At 43.7% G+C, this 24,276-nt stretch overlaps 2 protein-coding genes across 5 annotated transcripts in view; one reads left to right on the top strand and one right to left on the bottom strand.

Moving 5' to 3' along the window:
- The window catches only part of ETFA (electron transfer flavoprotein subunit alpha), a 29,212-nt gene extending 12,517 nt beyond the window's left edge, over positions 1-16,695 (top strand). The window contains exons 8-12 of the mRNA XM_079318281.1: positions 752-820; positions 1,786-1,868; positions 12,402-12,467; positions 15,699-15,779; positions 16,582-16,695. Coding sequence (XP_079174407.1) covers positions 752-820; positions 1,786-1,868; positions 12,402-12,467; positions 15,699-15,779; positions 16,582-16,620 — 338 coding nt within the window. The 3' untranslated portion in view covers positions 16,621-16,695. The remainder of the gene's footprint in view (positions 1-751; positions 821-1,785; positions 1,869-12,401; positions 12,468-15,698; positions 15,780-16,581) is intronic.
- A 558-nt stretch (positions 16,696-17,253) lies between these two features.
- TMEM266 (transmembrane protein 266) overlaps positions 17,254-24,276 on the bottom strand; it is a 52,554-nt gene continuing 45,531 nt past the window's right edge. For all 4 annotated transcript variants that reach the window (XM_079317871.1, XM_079317873.1, XM_079317872.1 and 1 more), the window contains 2 exons: positions 23,101-23,151; positions 17,254-17,825 (listed from right to left, as the gene is read on the bottom strand). In XM_079317871.1, coding sequence (XP_079173997.1) covers positions 17,275-17,825; positions 23,101-23,151 — 602 coding nt within the window. In that variant the 3' untranslated portion in view covers positions 17,254-17,274. The remainder of the gene's footprint in view (positions 17,826-23,100; positions 23,152-24,276) is intronic.

The raw sequence follows: 24,276 nt of genomic DNA, 5'->3' as shown, positions 1-24,276 counted from the left end.
TGCACTGAACTATGGTGCCTCTTGGTAAATCATATCTGTAGCACAATGCTGTAATGTGATACATTTGAAAAAAGGGATTATGATGTAACTCTGAAATATTCCACAGGGCAAGCACTCAACGTGGGGATTTTGTAAAGAGGTAAAACGTGAATTTAGCATGTGCTGGGAGGCTGTGTGAGAACACTAATATTTGGTGAGCCTCTTCAGATTTTAGCAATATGAAGTGGTTTTTAGATGGAAATTTATCATGTTTAAAATTACTGCTAATCAGTCAGTCAGTCTGAACATTATTATGTAATGGCCTTAATGATTTTTAAACCTTTATTGATTGTATTCTGCTCCTTAGGTATCGAGTGATGGACTGTGATTTTTAATGTGTGCCTACAGCTAAAGTGATTTCTTACTAATCCCACTAGAGTGTTTTGTTCCTGAAACCAGCAGAGGGAGCACAAATTAGTTAAAAAATGCTGTTTCCCTGAATTTGGAGAATGACCTTGATGGTGCTGTGTGCAGGAAGTAAACAAGACAGAGTGGTGTTGGTTTATACATATGAAATATTAATGGCAAAGACAAAAGCTAAATCTCCAAATATTAAATACTAGTTAGTAATGTATCCAAAAATACCATATGTAAGGTTATCTTTGAGTCTTTGCAAATGCTAGTACACATACAGAAAATGTGCATAGACAGAAAAAAAATCTTGAACCACATGTTCTTCTTTCTTGATCATGTTTTGTTCTTAATTTTTAAGGGAGGGGCTTGAAGAGTGGTGAAAATTTTAAGTTGTTGTATGAACTTGCGGATCAATTGCATGCTGCAGGTAAACTTGTTTTCCTCCTTTTTTAAACCTTGTTTATTATATGTGAACAGGTCATATTAAAACCAGAATTCATCTTAAGTCTTTCATTTTCATATCTCTATCAAATGGTTAAAATACTCTTAGTTTAGTAAGAGATGAAGTTTTGTCAACCTGAAGCAAAATACTGACCTGTAATACTCCCTGTGCTTCTCAAATCTCCAGAACAGAAGCTTTCAAGCAAAAAGTGAAATTATCTTAGCTCATTTTGAAGAGCTGGTACTTTCTGCATACATCTTTTCTACTGCTTCTTTAGAGAATCCCACTCACATTGTCCTAGTTGGAATGGCTCTGTCCTTTTGTATTAACAGAAGATCAACCATATACAATGTTTCAGTAAAGTATTTTGTATAAAGGTTGGGAAAGAAGGAGAAACTTTTTGTTTTCATGTTTTAACTCCATTAATTTTAGCATTCACATTTATAGTTTTACATGATTGGCCTAGTTTTTAAATTGGTGGTTTTGCTAACTAAATGTCCATATGGCATTTTTGAGTTTACTTTGTTATTTTTCTTTGCCATGCCTGACTTTTGAGATTCACAGCAATACAAGATGCCACATATGTTCCATTCAGACTTGAAGGAACATTTTGGAAAGGCATTTATGGGAAAATCTTCTTTTGACAAAGCAACAAGAAAAAATCATGGAAATATGCCAGATTGAAATCCTTGGTTTTAAATATATGGCCCTTTGCTGCTGGGAGTAGGGATTTCCTGTTGCTTATGAAGTGCATTAGCACTTAGTATTTGGAAGTTTTTAGCTAGTGGTATAGAGAGGGATTACCATAAGAGCTTTTAAGAGGGAAGTTTTTAAATACGTGCCCTTAGAGTGTGGGACTCTTCAGTAAAATACATGGGCTTTTATGGTGATATAAATTTGGCTCACAAATATGTTAAAAGAAAACATTGAAAATATTTTCTTTCAACTAGTTGGAGCTTCCCGTGCAGCTGTTGATGCTGGCTTTGTTCCTAATGACATGCAAGTTGGACAGACAGGCAAAATAGTAGCACCAGTAAGTATGGAAATACCTCTCATCATAGAGCTGGGGTGGTTTCTAGCATGGTTTTTCCTTCAGAGCAAGCACTTAGAGATGAGCTGAGTCTTAATTCCAGACCTAGCAGGAACAGCAGTGTGCCTACTCTGGTACTGTCACTTGACAATGTGTTTGTTTATAAAATGACAGAAGCAAGCTGGGACAAAAATCTCTCCTTTGGGTCAGTGGGATGTGTTCTGGCACAGCTTTGTCAGGAGTTTGCATACTGCAGTTTTTCATAGCTGCCTGAAGCTTTTTTAGCTTCCTAGCAGCTGGCATTGATATGCTAAAATATGTCATTACTGATATAAAATTATATCAATCCATGGCTTGATCTCTTGCAATTGTGTGTTCTGGGTTTTTTTTTTCAGGTGATGATTTTTAAAAGAAACTTTTAGTAACTGTTACTGGATTATTGCAGTACAGTCAAAGCAAAAGTTTTGTAAGTGCAAGAAATTTAAGAGAGGAGTAATCTACAGATTGGCTGCTGTATAGTGGAATACCAAGAAGGATGTTCTCTGAGTGGCTTGATATTGGGCAGTAACATGCTGCATATCTTTTTCTGCTACTTCTGCATCCCAGTATCACAGGGAGCTGATTTCTGTGCCTTTTCGTGTCTGTGTGGGGCTTCCTGTGGTGCAGAAGAGACTTTTCATTGTTCTTGATGACCTGAGGACACACAAGGAAAGCTGTAGGCAGATGAAGCAGGTGTGAGTGTCTGTAAATAGGGAGGTACAAATAAATGTAGCTCACCTCAGCTCTCCCCTGCTGAGATGTGATGGTCTGTCAGGGGTACACTGAGCTCCAGGGTGGAGTAAAGCTTTCATCTCTCAGTAAGCAGCTCTTTGTGTGTGGCAACAGAGCCAGGGAGCAACTTTTTGCTTGTTAATGGCTTCACAGGACCAGAAGGGAAGGGTGAGCTGAAACTTAGTAGAGAAACTCATCATATTTCAATTGCTGCATTTACCAAATAGTAATAATTTAAATAATGCTAAAAAGCAGTGCATGTTCAAAGCCTTGATAGGATCCTGAAATGTTTTGCCTTTGCTGCTAGTTTCAGAAATTCTAACCATGACCATTATTTTTTCTAGTAATACATCCAGCAGGATGGAGTAATATTTGGATAAAGACAGGAACTCGTGATTCTGTTGTCAGCTCTGTCTGCTGGATTTTCTTGAACAAGATGTTTTGTGCTTCTGATCTCTTCTGTCCTGAGTTGTGGATGGGATTTGCCACTTTTTTTGAAGGCCTCATCAGAAGCCATCTGATGATAACCCTGGGGGCTGAGTGGAGCTGTTTCTAGGCATGTTAGTGTTTAAACCTGGAAATCTATATAATAGTCAACTGCTACAAAACACTCCTTCTGAGAAGATAGGACTAAGGTCATCACAAAATCTTGATAGTGATATTAACCTCTGCTGTGTAAGGAAACTGGGAGGTTCTGTGCCTTACAAAGCAACCTCAACTCTTTCTGCTTACCAGGGTATAAGCTAAGTATAATTTAAGTGTGTATTTTTAGAGCTTGAGATGAGACTAACCATCCTTAGTTCTTCACTACCCAATTATCCATTAATGAGGTGAAGAATATTAATTTGAAGACAGTTCAGTCTGGTTTGTGTGTTAAGGCTCAACAATGAACATTCTTTCCAGAGTCAAGGGCACATAAACAATTATGTTGAAACAAAAAAGGCTGGTATTTGATGATGGCACAATGCTGTCTTTTGCCACAGAGGGCCCATAGCAACATGTGAGAGTCATAAGAACATAAAGCCACATCACAGCACCACACCAGTGTCGTCATTGTCCCCTTCTGGAGGACTGTTAAAAAGCCTTTAGTCAGGAATGAATGGTAAACTCTGGTGTCATAAATGATCTGAACTGGCACAGTTGCATGGTCCTCCCTCTGTCTGCAGGCTGATGCATTTTTCTCTCATCTCACTTCTTAGCAAGTGTTTATTAAATAGTGAGTTGTGCAGAGTGCTCCAAATTATATTGCCTCTTCTTTCACATTTCAGATATTTAGTCTGGATTTAAAATATATTCATTCAGTGCCTTAAAAATATAGAAAATATTAAATGGTAATTGCAATGAAAGTGCAAGTTGTATTGATACTAAACCCACAGAGTTGCTGACTAGAGGTTTTAATTTTTCAGTGTGCTGGATAGGCATCTTAAATATGAAGCAATTGAGAGCTGCAAATTCTTAATTTGACATTCCTAACTCTACTTCACTGTCTTTTTGGTATTTCAGCTAGAAAATTAATCTCTGCAGTGGAAAATAGAGTTGACTTGAAGAAGAACTGAGCTTTTTTGGTCAGGTCAAGATGACACTGGCTATTTTAGCAGTTCTCAGAAGATGCTGCTTTTCCCTGTATGTGCTCAGCATCAGTCCAAGGAGAGCTTGTGATGTTCTGTCTGGAGAATTGCAAAGCAGGTTTGACCAGTGGCCAGGTAGAGGAGCTGAGACCTGAGTTCTGTGCTCAGCTGTGAGTTGACATGGTGTGTGCCCTCTGGGTGTGTGGGTTTGAAGCAGGGGAAGAGTGAGACACAAGAAACTCTGGGAGTCTGAGCCATGCTTGTTCTCCTGTGCAGCTGTTGGCTTCTGATGGGAAAGTATCTTAGTGTGTGCTCTTACTGCTATTAATAGTGCCCTGGCCAGTCTCAGTGGAGGATTGGAATGCATTGTTTTCCAGGATATGGAATTGGGTCAGTTGGAGACTACAAAGGACAAGGGTTAGTTACAAGCTCAGGAGGAGGGGAGGTGCTTCTGCTGCTTTTTCTGTGTGGCATCAGGGTTTGTGCTCATTGCTGGTGATGAGATCATGATCTGAAAGGACTGCTCATTTCTTCCCTGTGCCTTCAACTGAACATTTGGGTAGTTTTGGTCATTGGTCATTCATAATTCTGTGTCTGGCTCCAGTTTTTAAGAGTGCAGCCCAGACAGTGCATGAGAGAACCCAAGAACCCTGACAGGCACAGCAGTGTTCCCAAATGCTGAAGTATAAATAACAACCCCACTGCCACTCAGGGAGCAACTGCAGCTCATTTTCAGTGATGGAAAAATGCAGTTGATTAAAGAGCACAGATTTCACCTTGAGTCTGTTTGAGCTCTGCTTCTACACAGCACATCTGCTCTTCCAAAGTAGCCTTGGACTGCTAAACCTCAAGGTTTTGTTCATGTTGTTTATGCGTATTGCTGGGTTTTCACTGGAGCTTTGGCAATTTTTCTTTTGTACAGTTTTAGTCCAGTTGTTGAAATATTCAGTGTATTATTTTTGTTTCTCTTAGTACCTTTTTTTAACCTCTTGATTTCAGGTGATTGCAGCTCCTGTTTGAACATTCTGTCTTATGAAAGAGAAGACTGATTTGTATTATTTGATGAGATGGAAGGAAGGAAATTTTTAGTCATAAGTGGATATATTAAAATATAAAATGTTTTCTTCCTAATTAAAAAGGCAATTTAGTATATTCAGTGTCTTTAATCAGTGACAACCATTTTAGCATATTTTTTACAATTACAAGTCAGTTTTTCCCAGTATTTCTTGTATGCAGGTGTTCTGCAGAAAAGTGAAATTTGATTACCAGGTTAAGTACTGTATGTAGTTTCTGTTTAAGGAAAAAGCCCTTGTAAGAATGTTCAAATTAGCTGGTTTTGGATAAAAATATCCTTCCTATGAGTTCCTTCTGCTAAATATAAGTAAAGTATATCCAGTCAGAAAATTCTAAATTCCCTTCAGATATCAAGCCTACCACTATTACCCCAGAGTAACTGCTGTTTATAGGTAAGAAATTTCAAATAGTCAGGGGTGTTAATTTCCACAGTAAAAATCTTCCCATTTCTTTCTCTCACATTCACAAAGAAAGAAACAAGAGCAAACAGGTGTGGAGGAGAAAAGAAAGGAAGTAAAAAGTGGGGGTTTTTTTTTAGTTATTTTAAAACTTTTGTAAATGGAATGATTGCTTCATTTATTAGTTCAGTATGAGCTTCCCTTACCCAAGGCACAGTGAGCAGCATTTCTGACATGCAGAGCAGTGTGTAGTGGTGCAATGTGTGTGATGTTCAGCCAGACAATAAACTCAGACCTGTGAGAAGAGGAGAGCACTTGCTCTAAAGCTTCCCTGGGTCTGTGGCTGAGCTGTGTGCCAGGGCACTGATGGAGCTGGGCTCTGGGAAGGGCATTCCCAGGGCTCTGGGCACACTCCTGGGTCTGCAGCTTTCTCTGAATGCCCAAGCTGTTCTCATGGCTTCCCAGGTGCTCCCCTGCAGCCTGTTCTGATTAATTAAACCCTTCCCCTGGGTTTGGAGGGAAGGTGGCTTGTGCTGGGGTTATCTCTCAGTGAACTGCTGTTCTGTCCCCAGAACAGCCTCAGTGACACTGAGAGGTGCTTTTTTTGGTAAGCTGTGTCTGTACTGTTACCCCCTGACCTTGTGAAGGATCAGCTGCTGCCTGAAAGGTGTCCTTCACCTTTATTCTCTTCAGTTTAAATGTTCACTCTCTAAAATTCATGCTCTTTCAGGGTCTGACTCTAGAACTGCCTCAGTTTCTGCAGCAGGATTCCCTAGCTGGAAAACTACTTTTTTTAAATTTTTATTTTTTATTTTAAGATGTTCAGTTGCTGGTCTCTTGTTACTTTCAGCATTGGATACAAAACTAATAGACAGATACTAATAGATGACAAGAAACTGAGGTGGAAAAGTCAGGAAGGCACAAGTCAAGAAATAGGTGATGTAGTAATAATTGACAGTGGATTAAATGATTGTGCTGTAAATGGGATTGAGTGCACAGAAGAGAAGCCCCGGGTGGGCAAGGCAGAGGGGAATTCAGTGTAGGTCTGATATGATGGCCAGGAGGAATCTGCTGGGCTTCACTGCCTCAGTTTGATGCTAGAGGATCTTTCTGGCTGTAATAGATTGCCTCTCTTTGAAATTCTTCAGATTTGCAACTGTCACAGTAATAATGAGGGGAAAAGAGGCATGCTGGAGGTGCAGCTTCAGAGACACTGAGGAGTGAGGTGTTGGTTCACTTGAAAGGCACCAAAGCTGTGCAAGAAGGGTGAAATTCTTGTTCCCCCTCTTCTGCAAGAGGATGGGATCCTGTCTGAACCTCTCTATGCCCAGTATTTTACTGAGCATCCCTTTCACTGCAGTGAGTGGCTTTTGAGCACTTAGTAGTTGTCATCTTGCTTTGGGAGTAACAGGAAGGGAGAGGCACAGAATCACATCACTGACATAATTCCTGTATTTTGTATTTCTTTGTAGTAAGTGGATGCTAACTGTCCTTAAGTGTTACTTCCCATGGCTTTCTTAGGGATCCTTTGCTTGTTCAGATTAGTTTATCTGCTGTTTCCCTTTACTCTCTTGTGAGGAAGCAGAAGGAAAGTGAAACAAGGCATATTTTATTCTAGTATTTTTATTTTTTGTTCTCTGGTCCTTACCTAAAATTAGTAACAATAGAACAAACTAATCAGTTCCCTTGACATCATGAGAATTGTCACTCCTCTTTTCTGGATTGTACTTTCCTAAAAAAGTGTTCTACTCTTTGCTTATCAGTGATAAGATCTAAATTACTTCCTCCTTGGTTGCACATAGAAGGGAATATTGAGATACCAAAGTTTCTCTCCTCAAAAGCAGGGTACATGATTCCTGCTCTGTTCAGCTCAGGGCTTTGTAGGAATGTGTTATTTGTACATCAGGTTTGTGGGTGTTGTGCACAGACCAGCAGGTGCCTTCTGCATGGTATAAATGGTTGGGGCTGTTGGGTAGGTAGCAGATGGGAATAGCATTGGGAAAACCAACTGTGCTCAGGAAATTGTTTTTGGAATATCTCCTCTGATAATTCACTATTGTTGAGAAGTAGCTTTATGGTGGCAAACTTTAGAGAGCTGTTTGTATGCAGCTGGGACTGAATTTACAGACTGTCTTTCTCTGACTTGCTAAAAAGCTGAGGATTGACAACCCCTTTCATCCTGCATTATCCAGTGTAGCTTTTAACTCCAAGAAAACTATGTTCACAAATTGATGCTCTGCTCCTTTGGGGTTGGTGCAGAAACATTAAATTGTACTAAAATATTCATATGTGAGTGCATTTAGCTGAAAGCAATTGATGTGCTTTTCCCTAGAGAGAGGGGGGAAAAAAAATTGCTCTATGGCCCTGCACTCCAGCAGACACCCTAACCATGCTTAAGAGTAATTACAGAGCTTGGCTGATCAAAGGTTCTTAAAGTGAAAAAGAAACTGTAGTTGGGTCAGTTTAGTGATGTGTGCTTCTTGAATGGAGTGGGCTGAGCTGCATTAAAGCTGTCCATGCTGGAGAAGTGTGTGATATACAGTGCAATAGAGATGAACTAGTGTCAAGGCAGAGAATATTTTATGGGTTTAATAGCTTGTGATTGGAAGGAATCTCTTGTACAAAGTGATTTTGATGACAAGGATTTCCTTCTAATTTCGTTGTCCTTTCACTCTTGCAAAGAAAATAAAATATCTGAGCTGCCTTTAAAAATAGTGTGTATGCCAGAGGGGTTTATTAAACTGGCCTGTTTAAAAGCATGCCATTGGTAGGATGATAAATTGATGTGTGTTGCAGGTTTTCAGCATAATTCAAGAATTGTCATAAAAATCAATAGCAGCTGACAACATGCTTACAAAGCAGCTCCCTCAGCTTGTGGGGCACCTGTGGCTGCCCTGTGCTGTCCCAGCACCATTCAGAGGCTCTTGGAGCTGAAATAAAAACTATTCTTGGAATTCTCTTCAGCAAACCTCCCTTAACTGCCCCAAGGGCAGCCTAAGGCATATTTAAATATTCTCATAGCTATAAACAAAGTAATATCATATGGCACAAATTAATCTGTAAATAATTGCAAGAGTCTGTATGTACAGGAAAATAACTGCATTAGTATATTAGCAATTGCAGTCATCCACATACAGCACTCCTGTGCATTTATCCAAACAGCATGGACTGGCTGTATGGATTCAGGAGCCAGAGGGGCAGATTGGTGCATGTGAAGTCTGCCAGTGTCTAAATTGGCTATGTCTGAAGCAGAAATAGAGTTTAGTGAATGGCTAAGGAGGATTTTTTCTTTTTTTTTTCATTTTAATGATTAGCATGTAATGACTAAGACATTCCATGGTTGTTCCTGTTGGTAAAATAGTCTAGATGAATACTTAAACTAGAAACTGAGAAGGTGAATTTTTGATTTGGAATCTTGACTTTGAGTAGGATAAATTTGGGGGTTAGAGTTGTGGGGGTTTTTAGGGTGGTTGTGGTGCAAATCTGAACTTGGAGGTGTCTGTCAGGTCCTGTGTGGTAGCAGAGTTGTGCAGGATGTTGTGTGGCAGCACAAATGAAAGCCTCTGGCCTCTGTGCCAGTTTTTGGCAGTCCCCTTGGCTGCTGCTGTAGCCCTTGTGAGAAGCCCCTGGGTGCTGGTGCCCCTTCACACCTGCCCCACTGAGGTACTGAGCCCACAGCAGCAGCACATCTGGAGTGCTGGTGCTCCCTGTGCTCTGCTTGGCCCAGTCTTGGCTCTGGTGTGTCCTGTGCCATGTGTCCCTCCATCCTGCTCTTCCTTGCCACCTGCTCTGTCCCCTGGTGTCCTTCCCTGTGCTCGCATCTGCCACTGACTGCATAAAAATACTTGTGGCATGGCTGTGATGTTTGTACAGTATTTCCTGTGTGAGATGAAGTTCCTTAGAGCCAAGACAAATTTCTCACCTGATGTCATGTCCATATACACCAAAGCTTTCACTTCCTTGCCCTGAGCAGCTCTTGGCAGTTCATTTGTTCCAGTGCTGTGACCCTTTGGTGTGGAGTGTGTGTGGCACAGTGCTGGCAGTGACAATGTGCCTGTGCCCAGCACTGGGCCATTGACACATGCTGCTCCACGTGCTGGACTCTGCTGGAAGTGCCTGTACCTGGGGCTGTGGATCAGCTGCCTGACAGCAGCAATGGGAACAGCTTCCAGGGTTCCAAAAGCTGGAACTTGGTGTGAAGCCATGTCTGCCCCCTGAGAGGAGTGGCCCAGCCTCAGATTCATCTGTTGTGTGCCCTGCCCAGAGGAGCTCTGCAGCAGCCAGGGCTCCTTGCAGAGGAGCTGCTCTGTGCTGCCATGGCCCAGCCACTGGCAGGGACTCTGCCCTTTCTGCTTCCCTCCCTCCCCTGCTTCACAGGGCCTGGGGCTGCAGTCCTCACCTGGGACTTGGAACTGTGACACAGCAGGACAGGGCTTAGCAAAAGTCCTGACAGAAGTTAGTGATTTCAGGGAAAACATCAAAACAAGCTTATTACTCTGAGAATAAATAAGGATTTGAATTTCTGAATGCTTTATGTCCTCTCTGGATGACCAGTTGAATTCTCATCAGGACAGCAGTGAGCAGTCCTGAAGCTTTGTCATTTAGACATTGTGGGTCCTTTGGGTCCTTCTTACTGAAGTGCAGAATAGATCAAAACTAAGATTTAAGCAGTCCTGTCCCTTTTCCAGCACAGAAGTGTTGGTAAGGGCCCTGCTGTCCTGTGTGCTCTCTGTATGAAAACCTTGCTGAGGTGATCTCCTGTCAGGGTCAGAGGACCAGTTGTCTGATCCAAGGAGCCAAAAGCACATAACCTAGAAGGCCTGGGCCCAGATGCATAATAAATGCTTTTAGACAAGCCTGGTGATTTACAAATGTCCTTTTAATGAAACATCCTTGTCTTTCCAAGATATTTTAATAGAATATATTCATAGGCATCTGGCTCCTGGTTAGCTGGATTCTTTCCAAAGATTGAACTTCACAATGTTAAGCAGGCTGATAAGAGTATCTGGTAGTCTGGATGACTGGCACTTAATGAATTGCTCTTAAAAAAAAAAAAAAATCAAATTATAGTAATGTGTCTTCAAAAAGAGCTTGTATTAAAACCAGCATGATGTTAGAATAATTTCTCCTGTAACATCTGTTCTTTTATTTGGTATAATTAAAATATTGCATTCTTACCATGAGTTCTAATGTGGACATATTATGTTACATTGCAGCTGTGGTTGAAATGGATTGACCTGCAGTAGTAATGCACTTGGTAAAAGCTGCTGAGGCCAAGGAGTTGGAGTGTGCTCACCGGCTGTGTGGCTTTGTGGAAATACATGGACCACATTCTGTGTTTCAATTTCAAAGGAAGCCGCTTTGATAGGAAATACTTTGTTTCTGCTTTATTTCTCCTCCCCTTCAGTTTTTACAGGAGAGAGTTTTTGTATAAAAATACAGAAAAACTTCCTGAATTTCATTTATCTATTCCTATGTACAAAACAGTATAGTGAGGAGTCTGTAGCTGTGGAAACATCAGAAAGCAATCTTCCTTTTTTTCTTTAACTGGGGTGATGACTCTGACTCAGTGGGTCTGTTTGAACACCTTGGTTTGCCACTCTCCTCTGCAGGTCTGTGCCTGTCCCACAGCTGGGCTGGTCTCAAAGCCACTAACTCTAGAGCAGTTTCAGCTGCACAGTGATTGCTTTTGACCCTCTTATCCTTCCTGGCCCCCAAATATTATTTATTGAGGTAAATTAGATTTATATTTTTCTTAGATATGGAATACCCTTGATATTTTTGAATTATGATAGTATTTGAGGTTGTGTCTTTTCTAAGCACATGTGAAGTGCCACCTTTTGAGTGCTTTTGGAAGATGAACCCCTGACTAAATTTATGTGTCAATTTTCTGTTTTCTTCTGTAATATTAGTTAGCTCTGACTGCTTGCTTGGAATTGTGGTGCTGCAAAAGCTGCCAGGGAGCTGAAATGCCCCTGGTTTTGGGTGGATGGTGGAATGGATGACTTCAGCCCAAGGAGAAGGAGGTTTTCAGCTGTGAATAAAACAGCTGATACAGATCTGTTTACCTCGACATGTTCATCTCTTTTAACTGTGAGGCTCAGGGAGGTGGAAAGGGGGGAGCCCCAGGTGCAGAGCTGCTGGTGAGCTGGGGCAGCCCTTGTGCTCTGTGGGGCTGGGCAAGGAAGGCTCAGGCCCTGTGCACATGGAACAAGGGCTGAGGAACTGCAGCTGGGAGTGCCCCAGCCCACCTGGCTGCCTCAGAGGTTTATCCTGCACTCTAGGGAACCTTTCAGAGGCCTAACACCCCAATTTCAGCTTTGTGCTTTCTATCTTGGGTAAAGACTGAGGGGTTTCCAACAAAAGGCTTGGTTTGCTTTGGCAGCTGCAGTATCCATCTGTAGTATCTTCCTGCTATTTGCACTGGCAGTCTCCAGGGTCATGGGCAGCATGGAGTGCCCTGGCCTTTAACTGGGCAGCACTGCATGCTTTTGATGCAGACTTTATTTTTTGCCCTAATCTGTCTTTGCTAGATGCCCCTTTGAGATTCTCCTGCAGTCACTTCATCCCCAGCTGGGAAGGGAACCAATCATCAGTTGCCCTCTTTAGTTTTGAAAACTACTGTGATGTAAAAACTGCTGCATGTAACTGATTTGAGTTAAGGTTTGTGAGAGCTTGCTTACACTGTGGTGTGAGGATCATAAATGTCTCTTGTTTTTTCCTAGGAACTTTATATTGCTGTGGGAATATCTGGAGCAATCCAACACTTGGCTGGAATGAAAGACAGCAAGGTATGTGAAGGTGGATGTGTTAGAAAAGATTTTTGAGAAAGGAAATAAGTCGAATTCCTTGCTTTTTCATCACTGCTTTAGATGGTTTTTGTATTTCCTGCTGCTTTAAAACACTCTTTGACAGAAAAAAAAGGTACTGTGGCAAAACATCTCACACACTAGAAAAACCTTTGCATCACAACCCAAAGTGATCAGCGGAAGCAGCTAATTGACTTTGTTTAAATAAAACCCAGCCCAAAGCCCATAAGCCTGAATTCTATACAATAGTTCCATTTGCCTTTATTCCAGACTATGACATATTAATTCATGCATAACAATGTGCAATTTGAATTATGAACTTACTATTCCATAAAGTAAAAGATGTCTCTGACATTCCTGCATTTAGCCATTCAAATGGAAACCTGCTATAAAATGGCAGTAAAACTTTAAAAGGTTTAACTCATTAGTTGCCAAAGCAAATAATCCAAAATTGGAATTGCCAGTTTGGCCCACAGTGCAGTGTTTGAAAAGAGGAGCTGAATTACCTGCTGGTTGATACTGTCAAATGCCAGACATCATAAACTGGAGATCCTGCAGTTACTTTTTAAAAAGGATATGTATTTTTTTCCTATATTCAGGAAATGAACTTAACCAAGCTACAACTTTGAATAGTTTATAAAGCTAAGGAAAAGGGTTGCAAAGCTTTGCAGATAATTTCTTGTGTTTAACCAGTGACAGACCAGTGAGTTTGTGACTGGTATTGTCCTCACAAAACAGCCTGTGTGGTAGGATGATCTCTGCTTTCTTACCATTTTTACCCCTCATGTATTATATAAATATTTTGGGGATGGAAAGAATAAGCTTTCTAAAAGCAGGGACTGGAGTGGTGTTACCATTTGTTGATGCAGTGGAGAAAAAACAATCAAAATTCCCAGTGTTGGGGGTGTGTAATGGGCAGGGGTAAAGGTCTGTGTTGAGCGGTGGGAACTGTGGCAGTGTATTCCCAAGAGAACAGCATTGCCCCAGTGCAGTGCAGTGCAGCAGAGTCCAGCACAGCACTGCTGCCATGGCCACCTCACTCCTCTGGCACTGCCAGGCCACAGTGGCACCATTGGCTTTGTCTGGAGTTCAGTCTCCACCTGGGGCAGGTGGGGTGAGCAGCAGCCACTGACTGGCAGCTGGGTACTGGATGCTGAGTAAGACTTGGTGTGACCCCCTTTGTGTTTATCTGCTGCCTTCTCTCAGTTAAGACTTCCAGCAGCACTGGGAACCTCTGACTTGAAGTGCCAGAATTTCCTTTTATTACAGAAATGATAATGTAATAAATTTCCTTTGTTACTGAGCACTCATATTACCTGTACTGTAACAGCAAAACCTCTGCTTTTATGGCTTTTCCAAAGGCATGTTTGATATTTTGAGGTACTCTCCTATAAGAAATAAGGACAGATGAAATTTGTTGATATGAGATGCTTATTTAACCCTTCCCATTCTCCCATATCTCTGTTTTCTTAATGTAAGCTAATGTGTCTGTTGTAAAATTCAGATTTAGTTACTGGTATTTGGAATGTGTTCTGCCATCCTTTTAGCTAAAGCATTTAGGTGGGGTAGTTATGGGAAAGATTCAGTTTTCCCAAACAAAGAATTCTGCAGCCATGGGAGCTCTCTGGAGCATCCCCTGTCCTCCCTCAGCACTCTGAATTATCTGGCATTGTGAACTTGTACACTTCAGGATGTGTTTTCCAAAGCAGTCAGATGCTTTCTACCAAGTGAAATGTATAATTTATTTGTTCTTTTACAGCAAGGTAGAAAATGCAGCTTTTGAGGAGACCTGGAAAATCATTGTTGCTTTCTTTCCTTATTTCTAGTTCCCTCATGACATTTCCCTATCTTTTCTTACTCAGAGATTTAACTCACAGAATTCTGTTGTGAGCAAGGTGATGCTTTTGCTGCTTACCTGAGGTAGCAATGAGGTAGGGAACCAAATCTCACAGAAGTTACTTCAGCTAAAGGAGGCAAAGGAAGGACTAGGCCACCAAACCAAAGCTTCAGACACTTTTGCAAGTATTTTGTGAATTATTTTTGTGCTAAGGATAGAGCTGGCAGCCTGTGTGGTGCCATCAGCCCCTGTGGATGGTTCTGCAAGGAATGGCAGGGCCTGAGGAGGGTCAGAGAAAGTCCTCACTGGGCCAGTACCCTCAGGGATCACAGCCTGGCTTTGCTTCCTGCACTGCAGTTTGTCAGGAGGGGCTTGCATTTGCAAACAGGACTAACAAGTAAAACCAATAAAGCTCTGGGGAGAACATTTCAGGAGCAGCATTGCTGCAGCACCTGCACATCCTTGGCTCTGAGCTGGCCACAGGGCAGGGGCAGTGCTCTGGGGACTGCCTGCTTGCATGGGTCCCTTACAGGGACTCTCAGGGGACAAGTGGCATGCCCAGAAATAACATTTTGGTGGACCTAAAGCCACAGGATTTGTAAACCTTTGAGTTAGTGCCACTAGGCCCCTGCTTAGTGAGCCATGAGTTGAGCAGAGCCATGGAGTGGGGCTCCTGGCTGTGGCAGGGGAGCTGCCCCCAGCCCCAGGGTTGGAGCTGCCCCCAGCCCCTGCTCCCACTGGCACTGCCTGCTGCTGTGCCCTGACCCCTCTGTCAGCTCTTGGGTTTGCTTGAGGATTCCTTTCCCTTCCCCTACGGAGTGCCCCCACCCTGCTGCAGATTTTGATGAGGACACCTGCCCATGCTGGTCTTGCTGGAAGCTGTCACAGGCAATTCAGGATGATTCCATGTATGGCAGAGCTGAAACCAAGGTGTTTTCTGGATCATTCTGTTGGGATTTCTTGTGCTGTTTTCTGCTGTGTGACACACTAAATGCTATGTCCATTGTAAGTACAGGGGCCTCTGGGCAGGGCTTTATTGTGCTTGTTGTAGCTGCTGCCTCCAAGTTGGTTCTGCAGTAGTGCAGTTTAGAATCTGCAGGTTATCCTTTGTAGTAATTTTTTCTAGGCTTTTCAAGAGGGAAGGATAGCAGAGATGTGTATGGCGAGTAGGGAATGGAGCGTTTTCAGGGGGATTGTGGTGTATGTGGTGGTGTTTGGTTGTGAGATGGAAAAATATTAACTGCCCAGGTCAATCTTCTGCTTCTGGAGGCTTGGAGAGACTATAGCCCATTTCCTGGCTGAGACCTGGCCCTGTAATCCAGCCCCAGAGGATGACCAATATTTGGACTCATATGGTGCTTTAATTTTGCTTGCAGACCATTGTTGCTATTAACAAGGATCCAGAAGCTCCAATTTTCCAAGTGGCAGACTATGGACTGGTAGCAGACTTGTTTCAGGTGAGGCTAAACTTGATATGCAGGATAACTTTGGGAGGGCTGACAGGAGTTTACATAATATAATCTAATGAGTGTTAACGATGTGTGAGGGTGTTTAGGTTGTTGTTTAAAAATTTGCTTTCTGATGTCATGATCTGCATACTTATAATGGAATCCCTGCAAGTAGGTTGTACTGGGGAGTTGTCATAGCCAGCTTACCACAATTCTGGTTTCCTGAGGTTGAACTGTTTTGGAAATAAGCACACACAGGTGCTTGTGTGTGTTTTTAAGCCTCATGAAGTTTGGAAGTAGAGAGTTGGCAGGATTGCTTCTGCCTGGGCTTGCTGCCTCCCTGGCTGCCCAGGAGGAGGCTGCAGTTCCCTCTGGAGCAGCCCTGTCCCAGTGCCCGTGTGTGGCCACACGTGTGAGTGTTGTGGCTCTGTGGAGGCACAGGCAGAAACTCTGCCAGCACTTAATGCCATTCCTGAAATAATGCCCGCTGGCTCTGCGGTGAGCACGGGCCTCTTTGTGGGCCAGAGACACAGTCACATTCTGAAGAAACACCATGTAGACAATTTCCTTAATAAATTTTGTACGAATGCATTATTTCCACCTAATGGAAATGTAGCTCTCTTAAATAATTAAGAGGCTTTATTCAGCAGGAGAGAAGTGGGGAGTGCTGTGAGCTGGGGTGACCCACGGCCCCTCGAGTGGTTGTGCTGGGTGGGAGGGTGGGCAGTGTAATTGCAGGGCTGGGAACTGCACAGGGTGAGTTGCTGGGGGTCAGAGGGAACGTGCACTACCCTGGCACTGGTGTTTGCAGGCGGTGCCAGAGATGACGAAGCTCCTGAAGAAGAAGTGAGTGCTGGTGATGGGACCCGGCGCTGTGGAGTAAGGGCAAATAAAGGATTTTACTGGAAAGAGGTGGGGTCAGTCACTGTGGTGTTGGCATGGCTGTTTTTTTTTTTTTGTTGGGGTTTTTTTGTTGGTCAGTTGCATGGCACGTGGAGCGGTGGGTGGAAGGAAGCAGGGAAGGCAGGTAAGAGAAGGCGAGAGCAATACAAGGCAGGAGGCTGTATGTGTTTATCAGAGTTTATTCCCATCTGCACACCCCTCCCAGCCGTGCTCAGCCCTGGGCAGGTCAGGCTGGGGGTCTGGCAGGGGCACCAGGCTGGGCCCAAGCTGTCCAGCAGCTCTGTCCTTTCCCCGGCACTGTGGGGTTGTGCTGGCCCCGCACTGGTGCGAGTTCCCCGCTGTTCCTGCAGTCCCCGTGTCCTCCAGGCACTGCGGGTCCATGTTGGCCCGTGACTGCTGCAGGTCCCTTGGTGCCACAGGGCCAGCACAGGTCCCCGCTGGCCCAGAGCTGGTGGCAGGGCAGGCGGGTCAGGTGCCGCAGACACTGGTGAGCAGAGGTGGCGCTGGCTCTGTGCTGGTGGCCATTGCAGGAGCTGCCGCTGTGTCCTCGGCAGCGCCACCCGGCCGGCGTGGCGAGCGTGTCCCCCGTCCCCGGGCTGGCCTATGCCTCCGGAACCCTGCCCAGCCGCGCCTCGGGCGGCCCCAGCGCCCCGTACTTGTCCTCGATCGTCGGGGCAGCCTGGGGGCAGTCGAGGAGTGGCTTGAGCTGGAAGACATCAAGACTCTCCTGGTTCCGGCGGTTGTAGACAGCGAGCCGGTGGCCCAGGTCGGGGCTGGCCCCCAGGGAGCCGGCGGGGCTGGGCAGCTTCAGGTTGACGGGATCCAGCCCCTTCTGCGCCAGGCAGGCCTCCTCCGACAGGGACGAGAGCAGCTCCTGCACCACGCTGTGCGGCACGCCCGGCCGGCCGGGCCCCGCCGGCTCCTCGCTGCAGTCCGGGGACGAGCCCAGCGTCTGGCTGCTGTCGCTGCAGCCCCGCGGGCCTGAGCTGCCGCTGGAGCGCGAGGCGCTGCCCGACAGGCTGCCCGACGTGCCGGTGCTGCCCAGGCGCGGCGGCGCCTCCCCCGCCAACAGCTCCGAGGCCGCGCTGGGCCGGTGCACGTCGATGGCGGCCGTGGTCACCACGCAGAGCGCGGCCTCGGGGACTCCGCTGTCTGCGGGACAGAGCAGAGAGAGCTCAGAGCCGGGAGGGGCTGCGCGGTCATTTCTGTCAAACCTCCCGCGAGCTACACAGAGCAGCGGTGCTGCACTTGAATCCATGTCCGTGCCTACACAGACACAGAGTAACAGCCCTGCCTCCATCCCCCGCTCTCGCGGTGTGTTTGCAGGGGTGTAACACACTGTGCCTCGCAGAGCTCAAGGGCTGTCTATGTGTGCACAATGACCTGCATTTATCACCCACATATGTGTATAGGCCACAGTCCCTCCCTTAAACACCTGCAATTAGCTGCTGCCACACAGGAGCAAGATTCAACCCTCCTCCCAAATTGTACTCACAGGGATACACACACATTTATACCTACACATTACCAACCTCACTCTCTCGAGCCAGTCTTTAAATAATGCACACATCTTTTATGTATCCCCTGCTCTAAACACGGGGGATGTATAGGCAGAGATACAGCCACGCTAATGCCACACAGCTGTATATACATCCATGAGCACGCTCATTTATTACACACACTACGTGGGTGGATAGCTGCAGTCCCTCACTGCTCCCCACCCCATTTTACATACACATGATCTTACAGCGAGATGAGGAATTGTGACTGCCTGAACCCCATGTAGAACACACTGTACACAGACCTCCTCTTACATTAGATACAGTGCCCCCTTGAAAGACATTTACCTACCATTAAATAAAAGATATACAACCCCTCTACCTTTCTGTAGAAATGTATGCATATTGCTCTGTGTATGTGTATTTATAGGCTAGATGTCTGTGTAAGAGATAATACCTCTCTAAACACACCTTTGGCCAAAACAGAGATCCATGTATGATACAGTGCACATGCATATCACAGAGAGACTATTAACCCATGTTTTCCCTTTAAATACATAGAATTATTCTCTATGGAAAGAATTTTGAAAATTTTGAAAACATAATTGTTACTCTTTAGAGTATATACAATTATACGCGTATGCTTACCTTATGAATATTTATGAATATTTATGTCATGGTGCGTATGTATAAATCTGGAATGTATATATGGGGATTATCTATCTATCTATCTGTAGATACAGATATATATAACACATATATCCAATAATATATACATATAATACCTGTATGACACTATAGCTATACATGACACCTCTTCCTTTCATATACACACAGTCTACTCTCCTTAAATAGAACACACGCCCACACACATGTATACACACACACACACACACACACACACACACACACACACATAAATCTCTGTGTACATACACAGGGATTGCAGATATAAGGCTATCCATATATAACACATCATACATAATACCAATGATACATACTATACATATAAAATTATTACTCCCTTTTAGCATCTCTTGATGTATGTTATGGGGATATAAATCTACAAACAGTACCATATACTGTGTGCAGTACTATACCTGTGTATACCTCACACAAATGCATAGGTATATCCAGGGTATCCTCCCAGATTTATATATACATTTGTCCATATAGATGGGGAATATGTGTGTATATCTGCCCCCCATATAGGATATAATGTATATATCTCTGATGCTTACACACACAGACATGCACACATATATGAGTATCTCTATAGACATGTGGAATGTATGTATGCATATATATATATATATATATATATATATATATATATATATATATATATATGTCGGGATATACCTCTGAAATGCATCATTGCTATAAGGGAACACACACACACACACATTAGCTATGTATATGCACAGACATGGTTCCCTTTTCAGCTATTCTGCACCTATGTATAGATTCATACATCTTTATATCTGTAGTTCTGTAGAGCCTGGGGATGGATGTATGTATGTACAGGGATAGACACAAATAAAACAATACTTTATCCCTCTGTGTGCATGTGTGTTCATTTTCAAAACAGGTCTCTGTATAATTCATGTCAATGGATACATAGGCTTCTCTGTATCACATACACATATATACACAGATTTTATATACCCATATACATAGCTTTATAGATAGACATCCATATTTATAGAGGGAATATCTCTATGCATAGATCTACATTTCCCCTTCATAATATATCCACATATGTACACATATTTACATAATACATATATATATATATACACTCATGTCCTTTCTAATATATAAACCATATATGTATTTAAAATATGGCTGTCACATACCTACCCACATGTACATCTCCTTTTATCTAGATATGTATCTTTATATATATTTATACAGCTATAAAATACCAATGTAGTACACAGATCTTTGTATCTGTCTGCATATATATGCATAAACAGCCTCATTTATAGACACACAGATATAGGATCAGCCTATATATAAAATTCCATGTACTTATATAATTATAGAGAAGTATATATTTTATCTGTAAAATACATACATAATAATGTGCATAAAATAGATTAAAAAGAGATGTATATGCAGACGGTCTTATATACATTCCTAAAATATATATAATTATGTTTTAAAATAAAATCTATAGACACATTTTTTTCTCTTTGTATGTGTCCATGTGGGGAATTTGTATATAGGGATATAATTTAACATCTATATGTAATAATGATACACACAGAGATCGATCCATGTTGTTTGTCATACATATGACACCTATTAAAACAATACATGTATATAGTCATTCACACCCCCTTGATTTATATTACCTAAGAAATAAAAAAATATATTAATCCAGTTTCTCTCACATATCTGTGAATATATCTATCCCCATATATATGGGATAGCTACACACATGCCACACACTTGAAGTATCTTCATACAGACTGTGTATATACACAGTTGTATCTTAAGTGTATGGCTCTCCAGATATGAATATGGCTATAGATACATAATAATTACAGCTGTATTTGGTGATGCAAATAGAATACAGACCTGTAGACACAAACATGTACAAATGCCTTTGCAGATCTAACATACATGAGCCATATTCATATGCACATACCCTGGCCTGTGGACAGACAAACAAAGGGCTCTTCAGCAGGTGTGTCCATCTCCCCATGTACAGAGTGACACAATGTATGGACACTATACAATATCCATGTGCTCACAGAGTCATGGTTGGAGCTGGGAAGGACCTTCCAGCCCGTCCAGTGCCACCCCTGCCATGGCAGGGACACCTTCCCCCATCCCAGCCTGGCCCTGGGCACTGCCAGGGATACAGGGGCAGCCACGGCTGTGCCAGGGCCTTGCCCCCTCTGCACTCCCAGCCTGGCCCAAGAGCAGCTCTGCGACCTCCTCTGGACTCCTGCAGCAGCTCCACATGCTGCTGCTCCTGTTGCTCCTGCTGCTCCTGTTCCTGTTGCTCCTGCTGCTCTTGCTCCTGCTGTTGCTGCTGTGGTCCAGGCAGCCGGAGCTTGGGCAGCTCTGCCCAGGGGCTCTCCCAAGCTCCAGCTCCGTTCCTGGGGCTGCTCTCCATCCCTGGTGCCCAGCTGGGGCTCGTGCTGGGCAGTGCCTGCACACAGGGCCAGCACCTTCCCCTGCTGAGAAGGATTCAGGAGCCCCTCTCCAGCCTGCCTGGATCCCAGGGATGCCAGACACTCACACTCCCTTCTGTTTAGCATTTACAGAGCTTCAGCTACACAGAAACCTATTTCCATGTGTGGATGTATATACATGATTAAAGATGTGCATTATACAGAGATACACATTTTCATTCCTGTAATATATACACATGTATTTCTATAATATATACACATAGATTGTAACCATCTCTCCTCTCACAGTCCTTTATACATTTTATGCATTTAATATATGCATTCTAATACAATATCTCAGTATGCACAGACACACAGCCTTTCACGTCTTTATATTTGTACCAAGATGTATCTATGTGTACACAAATACCTTTATATATGTATAAATCTGCTCACATAACATCCACATGGGGATGTGTGTATGTTAGAGAGAACATATTTGATGCACTATATACATACATGTACATGTATGTTTACTTACATATTTATCTGGGTTTGTGTGTATATATGTGGGATATATAGAATGCACTATAGATTTATATACATATACATTTTATATATATACTAGACATCCTTATACAGATAAATATTTCTATAGATATACCTATATTCCACTATGTATGCATACTATACATAGGGATAAAGTAAGTAACACATTATATATATATATATGCACATAAATGCATATATATGATTATATACACCCATATACCTTGTGTATATTCTATGTACATGTATGTGCAGGCACACACACATTGGGTTTATCCTATAACCCTGTATATATACATATATATATATATCTATATATGGTGTATATGTATGGAGAAGTATATGTGAGGAGATACATTTGTAACACATATTTAGGCACACCCACTTTTTTAATACACCTACAAATGTTATATTCATAAGGAGGGTGTGCACACCCTCACCTGTCAGAGCCTGCCTTGTTCAGCCTCCCCTGGCCCTGCTGTGCCAGCAGCCAGAGCACAGCTGGGCTGGGCTGGGGCTGTGCAGAACCCCCAGCACAGGCAGGAACCCCCAGTGCTGCCCAGCAGGGCCGTGCAGAGCCCCAGCACAGGCAGGAACCCCCAGTGCTGCCCAGCAGGGCTGTGCAGAGCCCCAGCACAGGCAGGAACCCCCAGTGCTGCCCAGCAGGGCTGTGCAGAGCCCCAGCACAGGCAGGAACCCCCAGTGCTGCCCAGCAGGGCTGTGCAGAGCCCCAGCACAGGCAGGAACCCCCAGTGCTGCCCAGCAGGGCCGTGCAGAGCCCCAGCACAGGCTGGAACACTGTGCCAGCAGGATGCCTGCCAGGAACATCCATTTGAAGGCTGCCCTCAGGTCAGAGCCCAGCTCCTGAGGTTTCCTACCATTCAGTTTTACCTTTCTGAAAGGTTCCCAGCATGGTGCTGGGCTAAGCTGTCTCCCCACTTCCTTTCTCTTCATTTATTTTGTCCCTACTGTTCATTCTCAGATCCATTTGAACTGCTCTGTGAGCTGGACAACCCAGCCACAGGGAATTAACCCCTCCCAGATCTCCAACCTATCCTGAGTGCCATCAGCAAGAACAAACATGGGACCCTTCAACTTTCACAGAGTGACTATTGGCACACACTTCCATGAACTCTGTGGTGGGTTTAATTTCCAGGACAGATGTGCAGCACTGCTCAGTCCCACCTGGTTTACAGCACACAGTGCAATGCAAAAACACCTCTCACGTTTGTGTTTGCAAGCAACACTCACCACTGCTGGGCTCATTGTAGTAGCGGCTGATGTAATTGTTCATGTCATCCTCTGAAAGAACACAAAGGCATCAATTAATTAATTAATTAAAGACCATTCATTTCACTAAATGGATGAATCCCACCCCGTGGAAGGCTTTCCTCTCCCTGCATGCCCAGTGCCACCTGCTGTGCATTTTTAGGGCACAAGGCTGAGTGCATTACAGCCCATCCACGCTGTGGCTGCAGCCAGCACAGTGACTGTGCTATCCTCTGTCACAGTCCTTTGCAGCACCAGCCAGGACTGAGGCACTCTGGGCTCCAAAGGAAAGCTGCTCTGTGATCTTCCCAGAGGCAGATGGGGCTCTGCACAAACACAACACTGGCCTGTCCCAGCCAGCAGGGCTCTCCCACCCGGGGCACACAGACCCAGCACTGATCCTGACAGGCAGAACCAAGGGCAGCAGCACACACAGACCCATTGCTGCTGCACACTGACATCCCCAGAGGAGAGAGGGAGGCACCCTTAAAATCTGTATGATTTTAATATGTAATTCCCTACCTTCTAAGACAATGTCTTTTCCATTTTGAATGAATGGTTATTTTGGTATATACAACATATGCATATAAATAAACACAGCATAGGGTTAACATTACAGTATTTTTGGCTTAAAACCTACTATAAAGAGTTTTACTAATGAAGGGTGTAGTAGTAAACTTGTAGTACATGCACAAGAGCTACACTTGAACTTCAACAACAAGTTAAAAATGAAGAGGTGACCACAGAAGGGAAAGCAGCAGCAGCTCTATTGCATGTACGGATTGTAGATGCTGCAGAAGTCAAGGGGATTTACTGCTCTTACAGAAAAGCAGAACATTTTACCATTGTGGAAAAAACCATAAACTTCTCTTGCACTGAGCAGCAGGCAAACACTGCTGCTAAGATGCAGGAATGTCAGGCTTCCAAGCAACCTGACCTGCCCAATTTGTGGTGTATCTGTGCTCTAAAAGCATTCTCTCCTTTTAAGTGCTCTTTTTGATACCATGTTTCAGAAAGCCGTGCTCATCCCTTTGAGCCAGATTTCCTTCGCCCCCTGGGTCTCTGTGGCTGCAGTCCTGCCTCATCACAGCACATTGCGGTTTGCAGGTGAAAGAAACAGATGTTTTCTGGGGAACACTTTCCTCACACAACAAGACC

This window comes from Erithacus rubecula (genome assembly GCF_903797595.1).
Source record: "Erithacus rubecula genome assembly, chromosome: 14".
NCBI classification, from domain to species: Eukaryota; Metazoa; Chordata; class Aves; order Passeriformes; family Muscicapidae; genus Erithacus; species Erithacus rubecula.
This window is presented reverse-complemented; position numbering and strand designations above follow the sequence as displayed.